The sequence below is a fragment of the Mus pahari genome, chromosome 4, assembly GCF_900095145.1.
Source record: "Mus pahari chromosome 4, PAHARI_EIJ_v1.1, whole genome shotgun sequence".
In the NCBI taxonomy this organism is placed as follows: Eukaryota; Metazoa; Chordata; class Mammalia; order Rodentia; family Muridae; genus Mus; species Mus pahari.
Window position 1 is genome coordinate 98,299,748 of NC_034593.1, and position 18,283 is coordinate 98,318,030.

At 41.8% G+C, this 18,283-nt stretch overlaps 2 protein-coding genes across 4 annotated transcripts in view; one reads left to right on the top strand and one right to left on the bottom strand.

Moving 5' to 3' along the window:
• The window catches only part of Clcc1 (chloride channel CLIC like 1), a 23,582-nt gene extending 12,130 nt beyond the window's left edge, over positions 1-11,452 (top strand). Inside the window, exons 5-12 of the mRNA XM_021196088.2 lie at positions 1,399-1,620; positions 2,116-2,256; positions 4,853-4,946; positions 6,111-6,208; positions 6,569-6,715; positions 7,851-8,192; positions 9,057-9,352; positions 11,138-11,452. Of these exons, the coding sequence (XP_021051747.1) occupies positions 1,399-1,620; positions 2,116-2,256; positions 4,853-4,946; positions 6,111-6,208; positions 6,569-6,715; positions 7,851-8,192; positions 9,057-9,308 (1,296 nt within the window). The 3' untranslated portion in view covers positions 9,309-9,352; positions 11,138-11,452. The remainder of the gene's footprint in view (positions 1-1,398; positions 1,621-2,115; positions 2,257-4,852; positions 4,947-6,110; positions 6,209-6,568; positions 6,716-7,850; positions 8,193-9,056; positions 9,353-11,137) is intronic.
• The window catches only part of Gpsm2 (G protein signaling modulator 2), a 41,952-nt gene continuing 34,905 nt past the window's right edge, over positions 11,237-18,283 (bottom strand). For 2 of the 3 annotated variants that reach the window (XM_029537693.1, XM_029537692.1), the window contains 3 exons: positions 15,479-15,632; positions 14,584-14,801; positions 11,719-12,431 (listed from right to left, as the gene is read on the bottom strand). In XM_029537693.1, the coding sequence (XP_029393553.1) occupies positions 12,207-12,431; positions 14,584-14,801; positions 15,479-15,632 (597 nt within the window). In that variant the 3' untranslated portion in view covers positions 11,719-12,206. Of the gene's footprint in view, positions 12,432-14,583; positions 14,802-15,478; positions 15,633-18,283 lie in introns of all 3 variants that reach the window. The other variant, XM_021196087.1, reaches the window with a different exon arrangement.

Sequence of the window (18,283 nt, forward strand, 5' to 3'; positions counted from 1 at the left end):
TTTTTTTTTTTTTTTTTTTTTTACAATTTCTATTGAGTTGAACTTGCACTAATAAAGAGGTAAATGTTTTATATTTCAAGGAAACTATCTGTTTTCAGTAATTTAAAACATGTTTTTTATTTGACCTACTGTAAAATTTAGGCTATCTGAAAATTGTGTCAGCAAATGGAAACTTATAGATTGAATTATAAAGATTCAGTCTGTTCTTATTCTTTGCAGTTTCCTTATAACCTGTTTATTAAAGTTTGTCCCATCAAGATCAATACAAAAATTACTCATTTCTTAAAGTTTTTCTTTTTCTTTGGTTGTATGTGTGCATACACATGTACATGCATGTATGTTCACACATGGGGAGGCCAGAGCTCAGTCTGGAGAGTGTTCCTCAATCACTTAGAGACTAAGAGGCCAGGAGAAGCAAGCCCGGGGATCCTCCTGTCCCCGTGTTTTGGGTAAGGTTGTGGGTTTGCCCCTCTACGCTGGCTTTAATGTGCTGCTGGGGATCTAAACTCAGGTCCTGATCCTCATAGAGCCAGCTGAGCATCACTGAGATACTTCTGTGGTCATTGTTGTACATGTGCAAGTTGGAGTTGCTTGATACTGTGGGTCTCATGTAAGGTGGAACAAGGCAACGCAATTGCTGCCTTGTTTCAGCTCTGATACTGAAGCCATTGCCTTTATTCCTGCAGTTTATTGTGACTGTTAAGTGCTAAGGTTGCCACACTTCAGGGTAGGGAGGGATTCCATTGTTTAAAGTCATTTCATCTTTTGGGACATCTCAAATGTGAAGTACCACCTACTGTCCCTACATGCAAGAAGCCTATGATGTACCCTACTGGAAAAAAAAACAAAAAACCCAATCCCCACATTTATATAAATATCTAGGCATTCATTATAGGATGGTTGGCAGTGTGTTCTGTCATATTTATGACATAGATGTCAACAGGAACAAAGATATATTGATCATTTGACAAGTGTTATGACCAGGGGTGCACAGAGAGCTAACCCTATGCTTTGTGTAGGACCGTGGGACAGACTTCCAGTGGCTTTGTAGAACCTGTGTGCCTAACACAGTGAGGCCAGCTGTGCCTCAGTGAAATGTCTGCAGCATTTTTTATGCTTTTTATGTGTATTTGCATTTCATGCTAGCCTTTAAGGATAAGTAATGGTTTTTGTGGTGCTGGCACCTAGAACTATTTACACCATGTTACATCGAGTTCCAAGGTGTTTTTATCTTTTGAGATAAGGTCAAGGCTAACCTTGAACTTAAAGTTCTTTACATCCTCCTGAGAGCTGGGAATGCAGATGTGCCCCACCATCCAGTTTTAAACTTGATGTTTCATTGAATGGTGTAATAATACAATTCTTTCTCTGTTGTTTGTCTCTGGGTAACTGATGCAGCCTGATGAGAACAAAGTAGACATGCGTTATGATGCTGAGATCCTCCTTAGCAGACAGACACTATTGGAGATCCAGAAGTTCCTCAGTGGAGAGGAGTGGAAGCCCGGAGCCCTGGATGATGCACTAAGCGATATTTTAATCAATTTTAAGTATCATGATTCAGAAGCATGGAAGTGGCAATTTGAAGATTATTTTGGAGTAGATCCATATAATGTGTTTATGGTAAGATGACATGAGAGTGACAGGACACTTCCTTTGAAAAAGTACTTCCAAAATTAAATTAAGAACCTATGCTTATTAGTCCTTTACTATAGGGGTGATATAGCAGTAAAATGTACAAGTCATTCCATTTGAATCTAGTTCTTTTAGGGCTGTTTAAATGCTGTATTCATTTATTTTTGTGTGCATATCGTGTGTGTGTGTGTGTGTGTGTGTGTGTGTGTGTGTGTGTGAGAGAGAGAGAGAGAGAGAGAGACAGACAGACAGACAGACAGACAGACCTCCTTGAGAGGAGGTCAGAGGACAACTTGCTGGATTTCCTATGTGGGTCCTGAGACTGAACTCAGCTCTTTATGATTGATGACAAGTTCATTAGCCTCCTGAGCTGTCATCTCTCTGGCCAAGTCTAGCCTTTTTTTGTTTTCAAACTGATTTTTGCTGAGGTTTGGTGGGGAAAACCACTTAGCAATGACTCTGATTCCCATTTCTGTTTATAAGGTACTCTTATGTCTGCTCTGCCTTGTGGTGCTGGTGGCTACAGAGCTGTGGACATATGTTCGCTGGTACACGCAGATGAAACGAATTTTCATCATCAGTTTTCTCTTGAGTTTAGCATGGAATTGGATATATCTATATAAGGTATGAAATAAGTTTTTTTTAATTAAATATAAATTCAGAGTAGCTGGAGACTATTACCCACTCAGAGCAGTCTTGCTTCGGATTTGCTGAAGAGTGTGGTTGGATTCTCAGCAGTGGAAGTCAGTCAGTAACGTCAGCCCGTGTGGTTTAGAAATCCTAGCAAAAAGACGTGGCTCTACTTCTAGCTCTGGCTTACTTTTGCCTGGCAAAGAGCAGAATGGACACATTTTAGAAACTCATAATTTGGGAAATGAGCTTTTATTCTCTATTTAGAAGTGATACCACAGTCACGATTAAAAATGTTATCCCTAAAAGTTTGGCTTTTTGAATGTAAAAGTTAGGTAAATTCACCATAGAGAAATTAGAAAACTAAGATATAAACTCACTTTCAAATTTTTAATAATTGTATTACTGATGAATAATTACTGTTGAATTTTTATTTATTTATTTTTTTTTTGCGAGTCTTCCTATGTAGACCAGGCTAGCCTGGAACTCACAGCCCTGCCTGCCTCCTCGAATTAAAGGTGTAAGACACCACATCTAGCCTGTCGGTTTTGAGGGCTATTTTTTTTTTTTTCCAGATTTTTTTTCTTATATTTATCTTTCAAAGTAAGAATAAGATTGTAGGAATGTAAAAAGATTACTGTTTGTAGCAGAATAGTATAATCACGGAAGGGAAAATGTAATTTCAGTCTTGCTGACCAGGGTGGGTGAGGATCGGTAGTGATCCCTGGGATGATGTCGGCGGTACACTTCTTTCCCCTTTGCTCTGGGTTCCGTGGCCCTGAAACAAGTCACTTGCACCTTAAGCACCTGTGTGGTGGAGTGCTACTCACCTCAGTGAGTTCCCCTGGGAACGTGGTCTGCTGAAAGCTATGCTCCTGCCTTAGAGGGAGAGGCTTGGGTCTGGAGCCTCCACCTCACAGATCAAAGAAGTCGTGTAGCATTTGCATGTAAGTTATGTGTATCCTCTCAGTACTTCACCTTACTTGTGGGTCGTGTATACTACCTAATACAGTGTAAGGAGCTATATATGTTTAATACTTGTGCAGGTTTTTCAGCCTATTTGATAGCAGTCATCTATATTAAACCCACCCAGAGCAAACTACCATTTTATCATGAAAAGATCCTGAATTATTGTTAATATTTTCAGTCATGATATGAACCATATGTGAACTCCTTTTCAAAAATAGTCATGCTGGGTGGAAGTGGTGCATGGCCCTTGGGAGGCAGAGGCAGGCGGATTTCTGAGTTCAAGGCCAGCCTGGTCTACAGATTGAGTTCCAGGATAGCCAGAGCTATACATAAACCCTGTCTTGAACCCCCCCCCCCAAGTTACAAGACAATTAGTTTTCCTGAATCATACTTACATACAAAGATGGTATGATGCATTGTAGTTAGTTTTTTAACCATTTTATTGCATTAAGACTGCATTTGTAAGCCGGTCGGTGGTGGCGCATGCCTTTAATCCCAGCACTTGGGAGGCAGAGACAGGCGGATTTCTGAGTTCGAGGCCAGCCTGGTCTACAGAGTGAGTTCTAGGACAGCCTGAGCTATACAGAGAAACCCTGTCTCAAAAAACCAAAAAAAAATAAAAATAAAAATAAAATAAAAAATAAAGACTGCATTTGTAGTTGGGTGTTACAGTACACATTTGTAATCACAGCCCTTGGGTGAGGGAAACAGGTGGGTCAGGAGTTTAAGGTTATCTTTAGGTACCACAGTAAGGCCAGCCTCTGGGCTACACAGACCTTTTCTCAAAAAGAAGAGGAAAAGGTGTGTTTCTGTGAGCTAAAAGTAACCAATGTTTAAATTGTTTTCTTTTTNTTTTTTTTTTTTTTGGTTTTTGGAGACAGGGTTTCTCTGTATAGCCCTGGCTGTCCTGGAACTCACTTTGTAGACCAGGCTGGCCTTGAACTCAGAAATCCACCTGCCTCTGCCTCCTGAGTGCTGGGATTAAAGGCATGCACCCCCACACCCGGCTAATTTGTTTTCTTAATTAATCCCAGCACTCAGGAGGCAGAGGCAGGTGGATCTCTGAGTTTGAGGCCAGTCTGGTCTACAAAGTGAGTTTCAGGCAGCCAAGGTTATATAGAGAAATCCTGTCTCGAAAAACCAAAAAAGGGCTGGAGAGATGGCTCAGCGGTTACGAGCACTGACTGCTCTTCCGAAGGTCCTGAGTTCAAATCCCAGCAACCAGATGGTGGCTCACAACCATCTGTGATGAGATCTGACACCCTCTTCTGGTGTGTCTGAAGACAGTTACAGTGTACTTAGATACAGTAATAAATGAATCTTTAAAAAAAAAAAAAAAAAGAAAAAAGAAAATACAAAAATTTTAGGCCTGATAATAGTGGCACAAGTCTTTAATCTCAGCATTGTGAGGCAGGGTGTCTTTGTGGGTTTCAGTTTGAGGACACAGGGTCTATATAGCAAGTTTCAGGCCAGTCAGTGAGACCATTTCAAAAAACTTACAAAAAAGAAACTAAAGTCTTTTTGGCTAAATGATATAGAAAGTGCTAAAGTAAGTTTTGTTGGATTTGCGTTCCCAGCCCGGTTGCCCTCAGTTTTGTTTATGTTCCCTTGGCTCACCCAGATGGCTTTTGCTCAGCATCAGGCTAACATTGCCGGGATGGAGCCATTAAGCAATGCGTGTGCTAAGAAGATGGACTGGACTGGAAGTCTCTGGGGTAAGGTGAAAACCAACAACAAAATGACCAGTAATAACAAAATGAAATGCCCCAGAAAGCTGCCTGTGACTAAGTCTTTAATATGAGATGTGTACAGGGCGACTGTGTGTGGCAGGTGAGGAGGGGAACTGCAGTGACCCAGCTACTCAGAGGCTCACAGGTTTGAGCCACGCTCAGCCAGATAGCAAGACTCTGCCTCAAAGTTAAAAGGGATGGGGGCAGCTCATGTTAGAATGCTTGCCCACCTCCTGAAGTACCCTAGCTTTGATCCCTCCCCAAAGAATAAACAGAACAACTGCAGATAAAGCCTGCTTCCTTAAATTTAAAAAGTAGTGACTTACTGAACTCATCCAAAGTCACAGGAAAGACAGCAGCCGTGTGTATGTGGTGTGGTGTTTTCAGTCTACTGCATTAGACTGTAGGGTCCTAGGCTCCCTTACGGATGGTTGTGAGCCACCATGTGGTTGCTGGGATTTGAACTCAGGACTTTTGGAAGAGCAGTCGGTGCTCTTAACTACTGAGCCATCTCACCAGCCCGGCATGTGATTCTTGAATTCACCCAAAGTATATCTTATAAAACTTAACCTCATCATCAATTTTCAAACCGAAAAAGGCATAAACTTGGGAACACTAAAGAAGATTGCAAATACAAAGACTATGCAAAAAAAAAAAATGTGTAAGGGAAGGAGAAGAGGGAGGTAGGGCTGCAATTGGGATATAAAGTGAATAAATAAATGAAAAAATGTGTCAGCGCTCACTTGTTAAAGAGAAGTTTGCTGAGATGGTTGGAGATTTATAGGCCTCTTCCCTGTTACATTTACACAGCTACAACACTGCTGTCTAGCCAGGATATTAATGGACTGGTCTCATTCCCACTTCTCAGTTTTACTTATGTTTGTGTGTGTAAAAAACTAATTACCCTTTGAAAATCTATAAAGCAGACATTTATTTTGTCATGTCCATAAGATTTGTTGAATTTGAATGGATTTTGAAAATATGATTTTTGAGATGAAATAATTAACATTATTGAGAGTCTATTTAAAATATAAAACAGCTCAAAATTTACTAGTGGGTGGGCACAGTCAAAACCAAACTGATCTTACTTGTGAAAGAAATACAACTCTGGTTTTTCCCCCTTGATCGTTTGTTTGTTTCTTTATATAGAATGGTTTAGAAGTTCATGGACCTATAAGGATGACCCATGCCAAAAGTACTATGAGCTCCTAATAGTCAACCCTATTTGGTTGGTTCCACCAACAAAGGTATAGAATATATTTTGCATTAATTACAGTGTGTCACAAATTCTTTGCCTTTATAATGGATAGGGCTAATAATAAACCTTTGTCCTAGAAAAAAAATGGTTCCATTAAACATTGGCTTTCAAATTTAGGTGGGCCTGGAGGTATGCCTCTAATACTAGCACGTGGGAGAGAGGCAGGAGGACAGCGTTCAAGGCCTGGTTGGGTTAGAGTTTGAGCTCTATGAGAGATTCGCTCTGAGAACAGAGACAGACATAAAAACATGTATGTTAATTTGTGTAATTTGAGTCTCAATGCACAGTGAAGTTTTGCATGTGGATGTGTCAGTCTTGAAGTTAAATTGTTCTGGTCTTTGGTTTTTAGGCTCTGGCAATTACATTCACTAACTTTGTAACGGAACCATTAAAGCACATTGGAAAAGGAACGGGTGAATTCATTAAAGCGCTCATGAAGGAGATTCCAGTGTTACTTCAGATTCCCGTGCTTGGGATTCTAGCGCTGGCTATCCTGGTTAGTGCCACAGCATTGCTGATAGTGAATACGATTTATAAAAAAGAAAGCAACTCTCAAGGCATTAGATTTCTTTTCTGTAAACCAAACTGGAGTAATGATGCTGTGCTCACAGGTGTAAGGTGACTTTTAATGAGTTGAGATTTCATATATTCCTCTAATCAGTAGTTCTCGAGTTTGTATGCATCCTAGCAATGGTTTAGAACAATTTACTTTTAAATTTAACATGAATACACAGGAAATTGTTTGACTGCTTCCTCTGTGAAGAAATGGAGCTTTTATTCTAGTCTGAGCAGAACAGAACAGAGAGGGGTACAGGAGTGTGTGCACACTGAAAAGCAGTTGGGACTCCAAGAGCAAATATTTATTATATGGCTCTGTGTTTGTGCCTCAGGTAAATCAAATGCCCAGAGCACTTCAGGGCTCTTGTTGCCAGAGTGAAATCTCAGGTCAACGTGTCTCTGTCTCAAAACACCTCTCTTACACGCATGCATCTTGTCATGTGCTATCCCCCAGTTCAGCATCTTAATTGTCTATAGCCATGACCTCTCCAGAATACAGGCTGTTAACTGCAGGGATGGCTCTCCCAGAGGCCCTGAATTCAATCTCCAGCAGCCTCAAGGCGGCTCACAGCCATCTGTGATGGGGTTGGTGCCCTCTTCTGGTGTGTGTGAGACAGAGTACTCATATAAAATCTTTTTAAAAAGAGAGAGTGCCCCAGGATTTGTGATTGTAGTGCTATGCATACTGACTGAACTGTTTCCTTTGCAGTTTTGTCCTGGTGTATGGTTTATTTATGAGATGCAGTTAATAATTTTCATCATTTGCCCATATATGAGCATGAACAGAAACAGGAGCAATAACCTGGCTTTTAAATTTAAATTTCTAGAACTCTGTAATTTAAATTTTTAGGTCTCATGATTGTTACATATTCAAAGTGTGTCAAAATGATTGAAAATTTTATTTAATATTAGTTATTTAGTACATTTTATTGGCTACTTTGGCTTCTACTAGTCTCTAAAGAGGATTTTAATTAAAGAATGAAATTAATTGTTAGACATTTTTGTTAGCTATGAATAACGTAGTTCCTACTTTATTATCTGTCAGTTACTGAGCCTATTTCTTTTCTTCACAGAGCTTCTGCTATGGTGCTGGGCGGTCAGTTCCTATGCTGAGACACTTCAGTGGTCCTGACAGAGAACCTCCCCGAGCACTTGAGCCAGATGACAGAAGACGACAGAAGGAACTTGACTATAGAGTCCATGGTGGAGCAGGTGATGCAGATTTCTCTTACAGGGGCCCAGCTGGCTCCATTGAGCAAGGCCCTCATGACAAAATGCATGCGTGTAAGAGAGATGTTATGAGACAGAGACACGTTGACCTGAGATTTCACTCTGGCAACAAGAGCCCTGAAGTGCTCCGGGCATTTGACTTACCTGACACAGAGGCACAAGAACATCCAGAAGTGGTCCCCAGCGTAAGTCAGCAACTGTCTTACTTTTTACTCTAGGCCCAAGTGCTTTTTACAGAACTTTGATTGCTTTTATTCTGTACCCTCTGTCAGTCAAGTCACCAATGACATGAGTCCAGTCACTGTCACCAGTCCAGCTTCCTCAAAAAATGGAGATTTTCTTTGTATGTCAAATGCCATTTGACTGTATTCTTTATAACAGATAGTATTTGGAAACTTACAGGAACAAGATCAGAGGCCTCACTGAGGGCCTAAGATTACGAGGGGACTAGCTGTAGAGCTCTGGTGGCCCAGCCTGGATGGAAGAGAAGCCCTATAGATTCTATAGTATAGAAGAAAGAAATATCACAGTTGGCTGGACTGGGCTTTTTACCTGCAAGATGATAAGTTCTTCATTATTGATAACTGTATACTAGCAGTCTCGGGAATTGAACCTGGGGTCTCACAATGCTAGGCCACTGAACTACATTTTGTAGAACCACTATTGTTTTTTAAAGGAACATTTCCATTTCTGCCTTAGAAAGGAATGATGTGCAATGATGTGTTTTGCTCCTTCCATATTCCTAGCACCTAGAACTTAAAACAGGCTCAATAAGCATTGTGAAATAATTATTCTCACCAGGCCGGAAGAGACACATTATTGGTAGCCAATCTTCTTGACCTTTCCTAAGCAGGGTCAGCAGACCGTCTATAACACCTCAGATGTCTCCATTCCTTCATGTACAGTTTTGTGACACTTAGTGCTTTAATTATTCAGCTGAAAAACCAGGATTTTAAAATACTTAGAGCAAGCTACAATAGATTTGGCTAAGAATTGGCAATGAAATTTTACATTTTACTAAACAGTTAGTGTAATTCTGTATTTTAAAGCATAAATCATCCATTATGAACACAAACCTCGAGACTGGTGAACTCCCAGGAGAAGGCACCTCGACAGAATGCAGCCAGTCTGCCAAGGATGTCTCTGACCACGTTCCCAGCGCTGCCGAAAGCTCACCCACAGCGGACAAGGCCCAGCTGAAGACAGACTCTGTGTGCAGCCCACAAGGAGGCCACCCACCCAGCACGGAAGCTGCAGTGGCAGCGCATGGGACTGAACCTGTCAGCAGCCCGTGTGGCTAAGGAACAATGCACAGACCAGCCACAGCTCCAGAGTCATCTTTGAAGTCTGTACTGACTCTTCATCCTTCTTTACAAATTTACTACAAAGCTGCCAACTTTAGTAATTTCACAGACCATCAGAATCTCTCTTAGCTGTTAGGATATAGCTCATATTTTAGAACAGGATTTTGTAAAATTTACATTTTTAAGTTTCTGCTTTAGCAGATAGACACCATTAAGTGAGCTGATATTATCAGGCGTTTAACTAACGTTAAATGTTGCTTTGGCTACACTGCTACATGACAGCAAAGCAGCAGGACCCAGCTGATCAGCGCACGCTGGCTGACAGAAGCCCTCTGAAACCTAGTACTAACGGGGTGTCTAATGCAGGCTGGGTCTGCTGCTGCCACAGTCAGTCATCTGTGTTTCTATGTAGGCCACCTGCAGAACGCCATGACTTTCTGGTTACCAGGCCTATCTCCTTGTCATACATTCTACATTAGGTCTTACTAAGACAAGCCCTAGCAGGACCTGGTTCTGTCGATACTTGAGTTTCATACTTTGTCAGTGACTGAGAATGGCTTTTTTCTCTACCATGTAGTACCAGATTTATAAAGCCCCATTTTCATGTTTGGAATCATGCAGTTGCTATTCAGTTTACTATACTGTCTTGGCTAAATGTAATTCTGGCTTTCAGAGAGCTGTAGATAGAGAACAAGATGTATTAACATTTTTAAATCAACATTTTGGTGATTTTAAAGTGCATTCTCCATTTTAATTTTTTTTTTTTTAAGATTTATTTTATTTTGGGCTGGTGAGATGGCTCAGTGGGTAAGAGCACCCGACTGCTCTTCCAAAGGACCCGAGTTCAAATCCCAGCAGCCACATGGTGGCTCACAACCATCCGTAACAAGATCTGACTCCCTCTTCTGGAGTGTCTGAGGACAGCTACAGTGTACTTACATGTAATAAATAAATAAATCTTTAAAAAAAAAAAAAAGATTTATTTTAAGTACACTGTAGCTATCTTCAGACACTCCAGAAGAGGGCAGCAGATCTCCTTACGGATGGTTGTGAGCCACCATGTGGTTGCTGGGATTTGAACTCAGGACCTTCGGAAGAGCAGTTGGGTGCTCTTACTGGCTGAGCCATCTCACCAGCCCCCTCCATTTTATACCTTTAATAATTTATATATTTTGTACAAGTCCTAGTTAGCACTCTTTCTGTGCACGCAGGTGTCCTTTGTTGTTGCAACCATATCTACACTGTACATTTTATTCAGATGAGACCGCTCAAGAATTAAGTCTTGAAATTATCAGGCAGGCTGCTTCAAGGATATTCTGAACAGTTGACTTTTGATTTCTTTATACAAATGTATGATCCTCCTTTTTTTTTTTTTTTTTTTTCCCTACCTCGGTATCTGAAAAACTAATTTTATATGTCAATATAACTTATCATTGTAAATGCCTTTTTTTATTTTCCAGATTAGACCATATTAAAGGCAGGTTTATTGGAAATTGAGGCCAGAGGCGTTGTCATTGGGAGGGTTGGGGAGAGAGAGGAGAGAGGGGGGTGGGGGGAGGGAGGGAGGAGACAGCAGCAGTTTATTCAGACCCTGACCATCTGTGTATAAAGCAGTTCTCTCTCTGGACTGGACCCACCCACCCTAACTGTAAATGCACACCCAAGGTGGGGAGGGAGTGTCCTTTGAGCACTGAAGAGAAGTAAATGCCCCCTTTAACAGAGCACCTGAGAGGAAAGAAGTACTGTTGGCACTACTGATGGCTTTTAATCCAAAGTGAACCCCTTTCAAAACATTCACAATCTCATCTTTGTCTTTCTCATTACAGATGCCCATTTGGGGATGGAATCTATCTTGACAGCTAGCAAAGCAACCTGCTGTTCTTGAGTGGTTACAGCAATTCAGGGAAGACTTGATTAACACAAGGTGAAGATGTCAAGGCCAGTTTATTGCAGAAAAGAGAGGCAGCTTGTCTCAAGTGATTAGTGTGACTAGTGAATATTTGTCATTGAGGTTAAAGCATATTGGAACTGGCTTTTAAGAAAAGAACAGGGTAGGTAGTTGTTAAAGCACTTTTTAAAACGGAATAAATGTTGAATGCTTAACCACTGTAAACACAAAATAAACACTTATTTTTACATTATTTTGGTCTGGTGTGCAGTCTTTGCTTTCTTAGTGAACTTTCTTCTAAGTGTCTGCACCAAATGCAGGCCAGAAGATCACTGTCTCGTAAACTCATTACATGAAGGCTCATGGTCTAACATTAACTAAGCCTTGCATATTTACTTTCTGTGAATTTTCATGTGTTTTCTGCTTATGTAGTTTTCCTAATAGTAAGTCTCCTAAAAAGTAGGTCTTATGCTACTTTATAGCTGTGCTATGTAATAAAGGAGACAAATAACCCAAAGCATGCTAAAAGCAGTTTATTTTCTCATTTCCCTCACTGGCTTTGCCTAAAAATATATTGAATGTAGTTTTCTTAAACTAGAATTTTATGACTATTTTCATCTTTTTTACATAGGACATTTACACTATTTTCAATAAACAATGCAATCCACTATATTCATGGGCAGATACAAAAGTCATTGTCATCTAGATCCTTAAAAAAATGACCCCTGTAAGAAAAGACTGAATTCTAATGTAGGATTCATTTAATTCCTATTACACAAACCCTAGCCAAGGAATCTATTAAGCCACCCAAGCAGAATCTCAGGGTCAGTTGATGAAGCACCTTACAGGACATTCTGCCCTGAAACAGAAGTCTGTCAGTCCCTTAGTACTCAACATTTACACCCTAAAAACATGGTGATTGCTACAGTGGTGAATGTCCCTGCGGTGTCCTGAGGGAACGAGTCCTTTTCTTGAGTAGGTTACCACACCATCTTGTGGTTTGCTAGTTATTTTCCTGAATGCTTAAATTCCAACAAAGTGTTATTTTGCAAAAGTTCCTTTAGTCCAAACTCACTGTCTCTGTTTGGACCTCTCTGCAGCAGAACTCTCTGCTCATCCATTCTTTTAGCTTGAGAGCGTAAAATGAGGCTAAAGAAGTCCTCATCGGGGACAGTCGGCCCCTTTGTGGCAGCGGGTGGTGGAGCACATCTTTGATCATCTAATCTGGACCCCTAAAGATGGAGACAAATTGAAACATAACGGTCAGAAAGGGAACTGCCAAGCTGTATCGTCTGTTCACAGAGCCATAAGCATTTCTTTTAGCTTTTCTCAGAAAGTTGTCTTCAGACCCGAAACTTGATAGAATGACACTAAAGTAAGTATTATGGAGAAATGGGCTTTGTAGGTATGTTATACTACAATTGGTCACAAATAATCTGACACTAAAATGTCAGGGATGACAGTTTCAAAATTAGAATCTTCTCTATAGAACGTGTTTATAGAATGGCCTAGGCCAGGAGCCAACAAGTTATAATCTACTGCCTATGTTGAAGCTGTTTGCACAAATGATTCAAATGGCAACCCAGAAGGGTTTTTTCTTTTTTTTCTTTTTTTTGGTTTTTTAAGGCAGGGTTTCTCTGTGTAGCCCTGGCTGTCCTGGAACTCAATTTGTAGACCAGGCTGGCCTCGAACTCAGAAATCCACCTGCCTCTGCCTTCAAAGTGCTGGGATCAAAGGCATGTGCCGGAAGGGTTTTTTCCTAACTATACAAAACAGATGTTCCCCAAGTCACTACCCATTCTGACCACCCACTACCCCTTCAACCTTTACTTTTTCTTCATAGTACCACTGCCACACTGTCTCTTGCTTGCCTGTGGAGAGCTTTTGGGGTGCCACTTGGCAGGAGTCTGACATTGGCCAAGGACAAGGAAATGGGCTTCAGGCAGCAATCTGACATTGGCCATGACAGGGACATAAGCTCAGGCATGAATCTGGCATTAGGGCATGATAAGGAAGTAAGTTTTGGCAAGAATCTAACATTATGCTATAATAGGGAAGTAGGGTAAGGCAGGAATTTTAATCTTAGGGTGCAACAAAAGAAGTAGGCTAAAAAAAAAAAAGTAGACTTCAGGCAAGATTTTGGGCTTGGACAAGGAAGTGGACTCAAGTATTTCGGTCATTCTGACAAGCCCTTTTAAACATCTGTCATGGGAGTAATCACAGGACTTTGCTTACTGCCTTTTTCTTTTTTGTACTGCTTGCCCTTAATACTTGCATGTAATTAAGATGGTATAAAAAGTGGATTGGGAAAATTAAATTGCCTTCAGTCTCAGAATTGGCTGGGGTCATGCTACAATGTTGTCTGTCTGTCTTCCTTTTAATCCTCACTCCTGTGCTGGAGAACCTGTTGACTGACTGAGCGGGCTTGGTCACTTGTCCTTTGTACACACTTGTCTTTCCACTTAGACACATGAAGCAAGAGCATCCTGGTACCCCAACTGTCCCTGTAACAAAGGCATTTAATGGTCTTCTGAATGACAGGCAAGTAAATAAAGCCTGACCACAAAGAGCCCTGTGGGACAGTAGACCATGCCAGGAAACATGGGACGGCTGAGCAGGTTCAGAGTCCCCAACACCCAGGCACCTACCTGAGACTGTATGCATGTCCCTCCTCCCCACTGGATTCCTGGCCTAGAACATGTGCCACACCTCTCACACGTGGACCAAAACATAGTTATCCATGCTAATGAGGTACCTAGAGACCCTGAGGGTTACCCAATAAGCTTCCCTTCCTAGACATTCCTCCTTGCAAAAGGTATTTAATCTCTGGTCCACCCTGAGGAGCTGATTTGGTACGGTATGCACCCATTTTTCACAACAGTCAATAAACATGGATAAACGTGGACTATCTGCTGTGGGGAGCATGGAGAAGGCCTTTGACTACCAAGCCACAGCCTAAAAGTCTCCCGCAGAAGGCCTCTGTGCTCCTAGACAACCATTGCTAAGCTAAGGACTTTCACCAGTGAACTAAGCTGGAGCTCCCATTTGCCCAGCCCCACCCTCATCATCCTCAGCCCACAGGTCTCCAATTTCTGTTCCCAGCTCTTCGAGATCCAGCGGGGCCTGGATGTCCAGGAGATTGGGAGCATCCGGTCCCGGCCAGCCTCTTCGTGGCCTGAGGACTCTCCGAACTTCCTTCCCAGCTTCTCTGCAGTTTCCCTGCAGTGACTGGATACCCAGGAGTCAAGGAACCCCAAGCTTTGGCCTCCCATATCCTAGGCTGCATTTTCCCTCCCCTTGAGTGGTGTCTTGGCACCTCCCTAAAGCCCAGCTCCCAGCAGCAGCGCAGGGCTACTCCACAGAATGGAGTGACTGTGCACTTACTTGACACTTTACAAGGATGTCGAAGAAGTCTTCATCAGGCTCTTTCTTGTCATTTGTCATCAGGCGCTCAAGTACAGATGGATTGTTCCCTTTTGTCAGGCGGAGCCCTGGCAAATTACTGAAACTGGCCCTCTGGTCATCCAGCCGGCGGCTCTGAGAGCTAGCAAGGAGATCTAAAAACTCATCTGTGTTGGGGGACACCACAGAGACAGGCGGTGCTATGGACAGGGAAGGATAACACCGAATGTTACAAAGTGCTGAGACATCTATTTGCACGCACCCTGCTTTCCTCTCCTGCAGGGCACAGCTGCTATGTGGCCTTCCCCAGCAGAGTTGGGAGGAACACAACTAAACAGTTGTCTTCTCCTTTATAAATTCATTTGCTTCCTTCCATGTAAAAAGACTGGTCAATCTCAATCTATGGGAGAAATCATCTTATAGTAGAGAAATGTAACAATATAAGTAAGATAGTTTAGATTTTTAAATTTCAGATATGCAATGTCTGAATTTGTGTGTGTGGTGCTGCAGATGAGGGGCCTACTGCCTGCTGGACAAATGCTCTAGCACTTAGCAGCAGCCTTTTCTTCAGGCCAGGTTTCACTAATAGGCCAGGCTGGCCTTGAATTCACTTTAATACTCCTGACTCAGTGCCACATGCTAGGATTGTCGGGTCTTTTACTGTATTTCCTATAATGGGAACTATAAGAAATTACAGTACTAAAGATAATATTAAAATGGGGGGAAGCATCATGGTGGTGCCTGTAATCCCTGCACTGGGAGGGAAGCCAGAGGATCACGAGTTCTAAGCCAGCTCTGGCTACCTAATGAGCTAGCCTGGGCTATGCCTCAGATAAAGAAGATGAATCGAAATTGAAGGAGAGCAAAGAAGGCTTACCTTTCATCAACTTGGGGGTCGCAGAAGCAGCTGCTGTGGATGTTGTGCGACAGTTTCCTTGTAAGTGACACCTCTGGTCATCCATCCTGTTGCTCTGAAATCGTCTTAGCAAGTCAAAGAATCCTTCATCTCCAATCGTCTCTGAACTGATTTTCTAGAACAAAGAAATAGTATGCTTAATTGTCCCTCTTTATCCTTAGGTTATCAATGAACACTATGATGGTTTGTATAGTCTTGCACCAGGGAGTGGCACCATTTGGAGGTGTGGCCTTGTTGGAATAGGTGTGACCTGGTTGGAGTAGGTGTGTCACTGTGGGTGTGGGCTTAATACTCTCACCCTAGTTGCCTGGAAGTCAGTCTTCCACTAGCAGCCTTTGGATGAAGATGTAGAACTCTCAGCTCTGCCTGTGCCATGCCTGCCTGGACACTGCCATGCTCCCACCTTGATGATAATGGACTGAACCTCTAAGCCTGTAAGCCAGCCCCAATTAAATGTTGTTTTTTATAAGACTTGCCTTGGTCATGGTGTCTGTTCACAGCAGTAAAACCCTAACTAAGACAAACACTATGATGTAATTACACAGAAGAGGCAAAGGATACAGATTTTAAAAAATTGGCCTTTTATTTTAAAAAAGAACTTAAGTGGCAATACTGGTAATAAAATGTTCCCGTATTGACCCCATAAAAACCATTTTTATTTATTTAACTTTTAATTCCTGTATTTCTTTGCCAATATATCTGAGGCTTGGTTTGGACACTCATACTATAATCTCAGCTTCTAGAATCAAAAATGAAGAACCCAAGGGGCTGGAGAGATGGTTCACTGGTTAAGAACAGTGGCTGTTTTTCCAGAGATCTTGAGTTCAACTCTCAGCACCCACATGGTGGCTCACGACCATCTATAACTATAGCCTATGGGACCTGATTACCTCTTCTGGTGTGCAGATATACATGCAGGCAGAACACCCGAATCAATCAATCAATCTTAAAAGCCTAGCAGTGGTGGTGTATTTCTAAATCCCAGCACTAGGGAGGCGCAGAGCCAGATATATCTCTGAGTTTGAGGCCAACCTGGTCAACAAAGTCTACACAAAGAAACTCTGTCTCAAAAAACAATCAACCCAATAAAACCAAAATTAAAAACAACAACAACAAAAGAGAGAAAAAAAAAAGCATCAGCCCCTAAGAAGAAAAGGAAATTTTCTGAGGAGCCTGAAGTTGCTGCTAGCTTCACAAAGAGCAGCACAAAGAAAAAGAAAAAGTCCCAGAAAGCACAGGAGGATTAGAACGGACCTGCTTGGTGGGAGGGGCATACCTTGTGGCAACTCCTGCCCGTATTAATAAAATCCCAATAAAAACACACACACACACACACAAAAAAAGCATCAGTCTTTGCAGGCAAAATCCTGGTGAACTTTTTGACTTTTGGTGGCTATACAGCTAGTTCTGAACACTCCTGCACAGATGCTGGCTCCTCAAGTGGATCCGAGCAGCACAAACAAATGTTCAGAAGGTCAATTCAAGTATCTAGTCTACAAGTCTAGATAAGGGGTTAAGTATTAGAGGAAGACTTGGTACAGAGAATGTTTTACAAGTGAGAAATTCAAATGTAAAGATCAAAACGATCACGTGTGTGTGGTTAATGCAGGAAAGAACCTAGTACCACCTAGCTTCCTAGGAGACAGGGCAGGGCATCCTATAATGAGACAGGGGGTGGACTGGCTGGTTTTGTGTTCATTTGACACAGGAGTTATCACAGAGAAACGAGCTTCAGGTGAGGAAATGCCTCCATGAGATCCAGCTGTAAGGCATTTTCTCAATTAGTGATCAAGGGGGGAGGGCCCCTTGTGGGTGGAGCCATCCCTGGGCTGGTGGTCCTGGGCTCTATAAGCAAGCAGGCTGAGCAAACCAGGGGAAGCAAGCCAGTAAGTAACATCCCTCCATGGCTTCTGCATCAGCTCCTGCTTCCTGACCTGCTTGAGTTCCAGTTCTGACTTCCTTTGGTGATGAACAGCAGTGTGGAAGTGTAAGCTGAACAGACCCTTTCCTCCCCACCTTGCTTCCTGGTCCTGATGTCTGTGCAGGGATAGACACCCTGACTATGACAGGAAAGAGTAGTTGACTCCAGATTTAAGCTGAATTTGATGTTTGGGAATGAAATGCTTAAGCTATAGCCAACACGTCATCACCAAGACCTTGCTCTAGGTACAAAAAGCCTGTAATGTACAATTCTGAACATCAAAAACATAGCACAATGCTGGGCATGGTGACCATATCTGTAATACTAACCAGCCTGGTCCACAGGGAGTAAGCCCTTGTCTCAAAACAGCCCACAAATGAAAAACAGTAGGTCTCAAGCCCACAGAGATTTTATCTCTGTTCAGGGAGCCTGCTGAAGACAACCTTGAGCCCGAGCTGTGCATCCCTGGACAGAATATCTATACCCAGCTCCATAATTTTTCTGTTTATTAGCCAAAAAGCATTAGTGAAATTTTGTCTTTTTTTTTTCTTTTCCTCAGAGCTGAGGACTGAACCCAGGGCCTTGTGCTTGCTAGGCAAGTGCTCTACCACTGAGCTAGATCCCCAACCCCTGAAATTTTGATTGAAAACAAAAGATCTTTGTTTTTTGAAAGACCTTCCTTGACTGAAAATGGTACTTGAAGAATATTCTTTTTTCTTAAGTTGTAACTTAGTTTTTATATTTATTTATGCTTTTTTTTTTTTTTTTTTTTTTTTTTTTTTTTTTTTTTTTTTTTTTTTTTTTTTTTTTTTAAGAGACGGGGTTTCTCTGTATAGCCCTGGCTG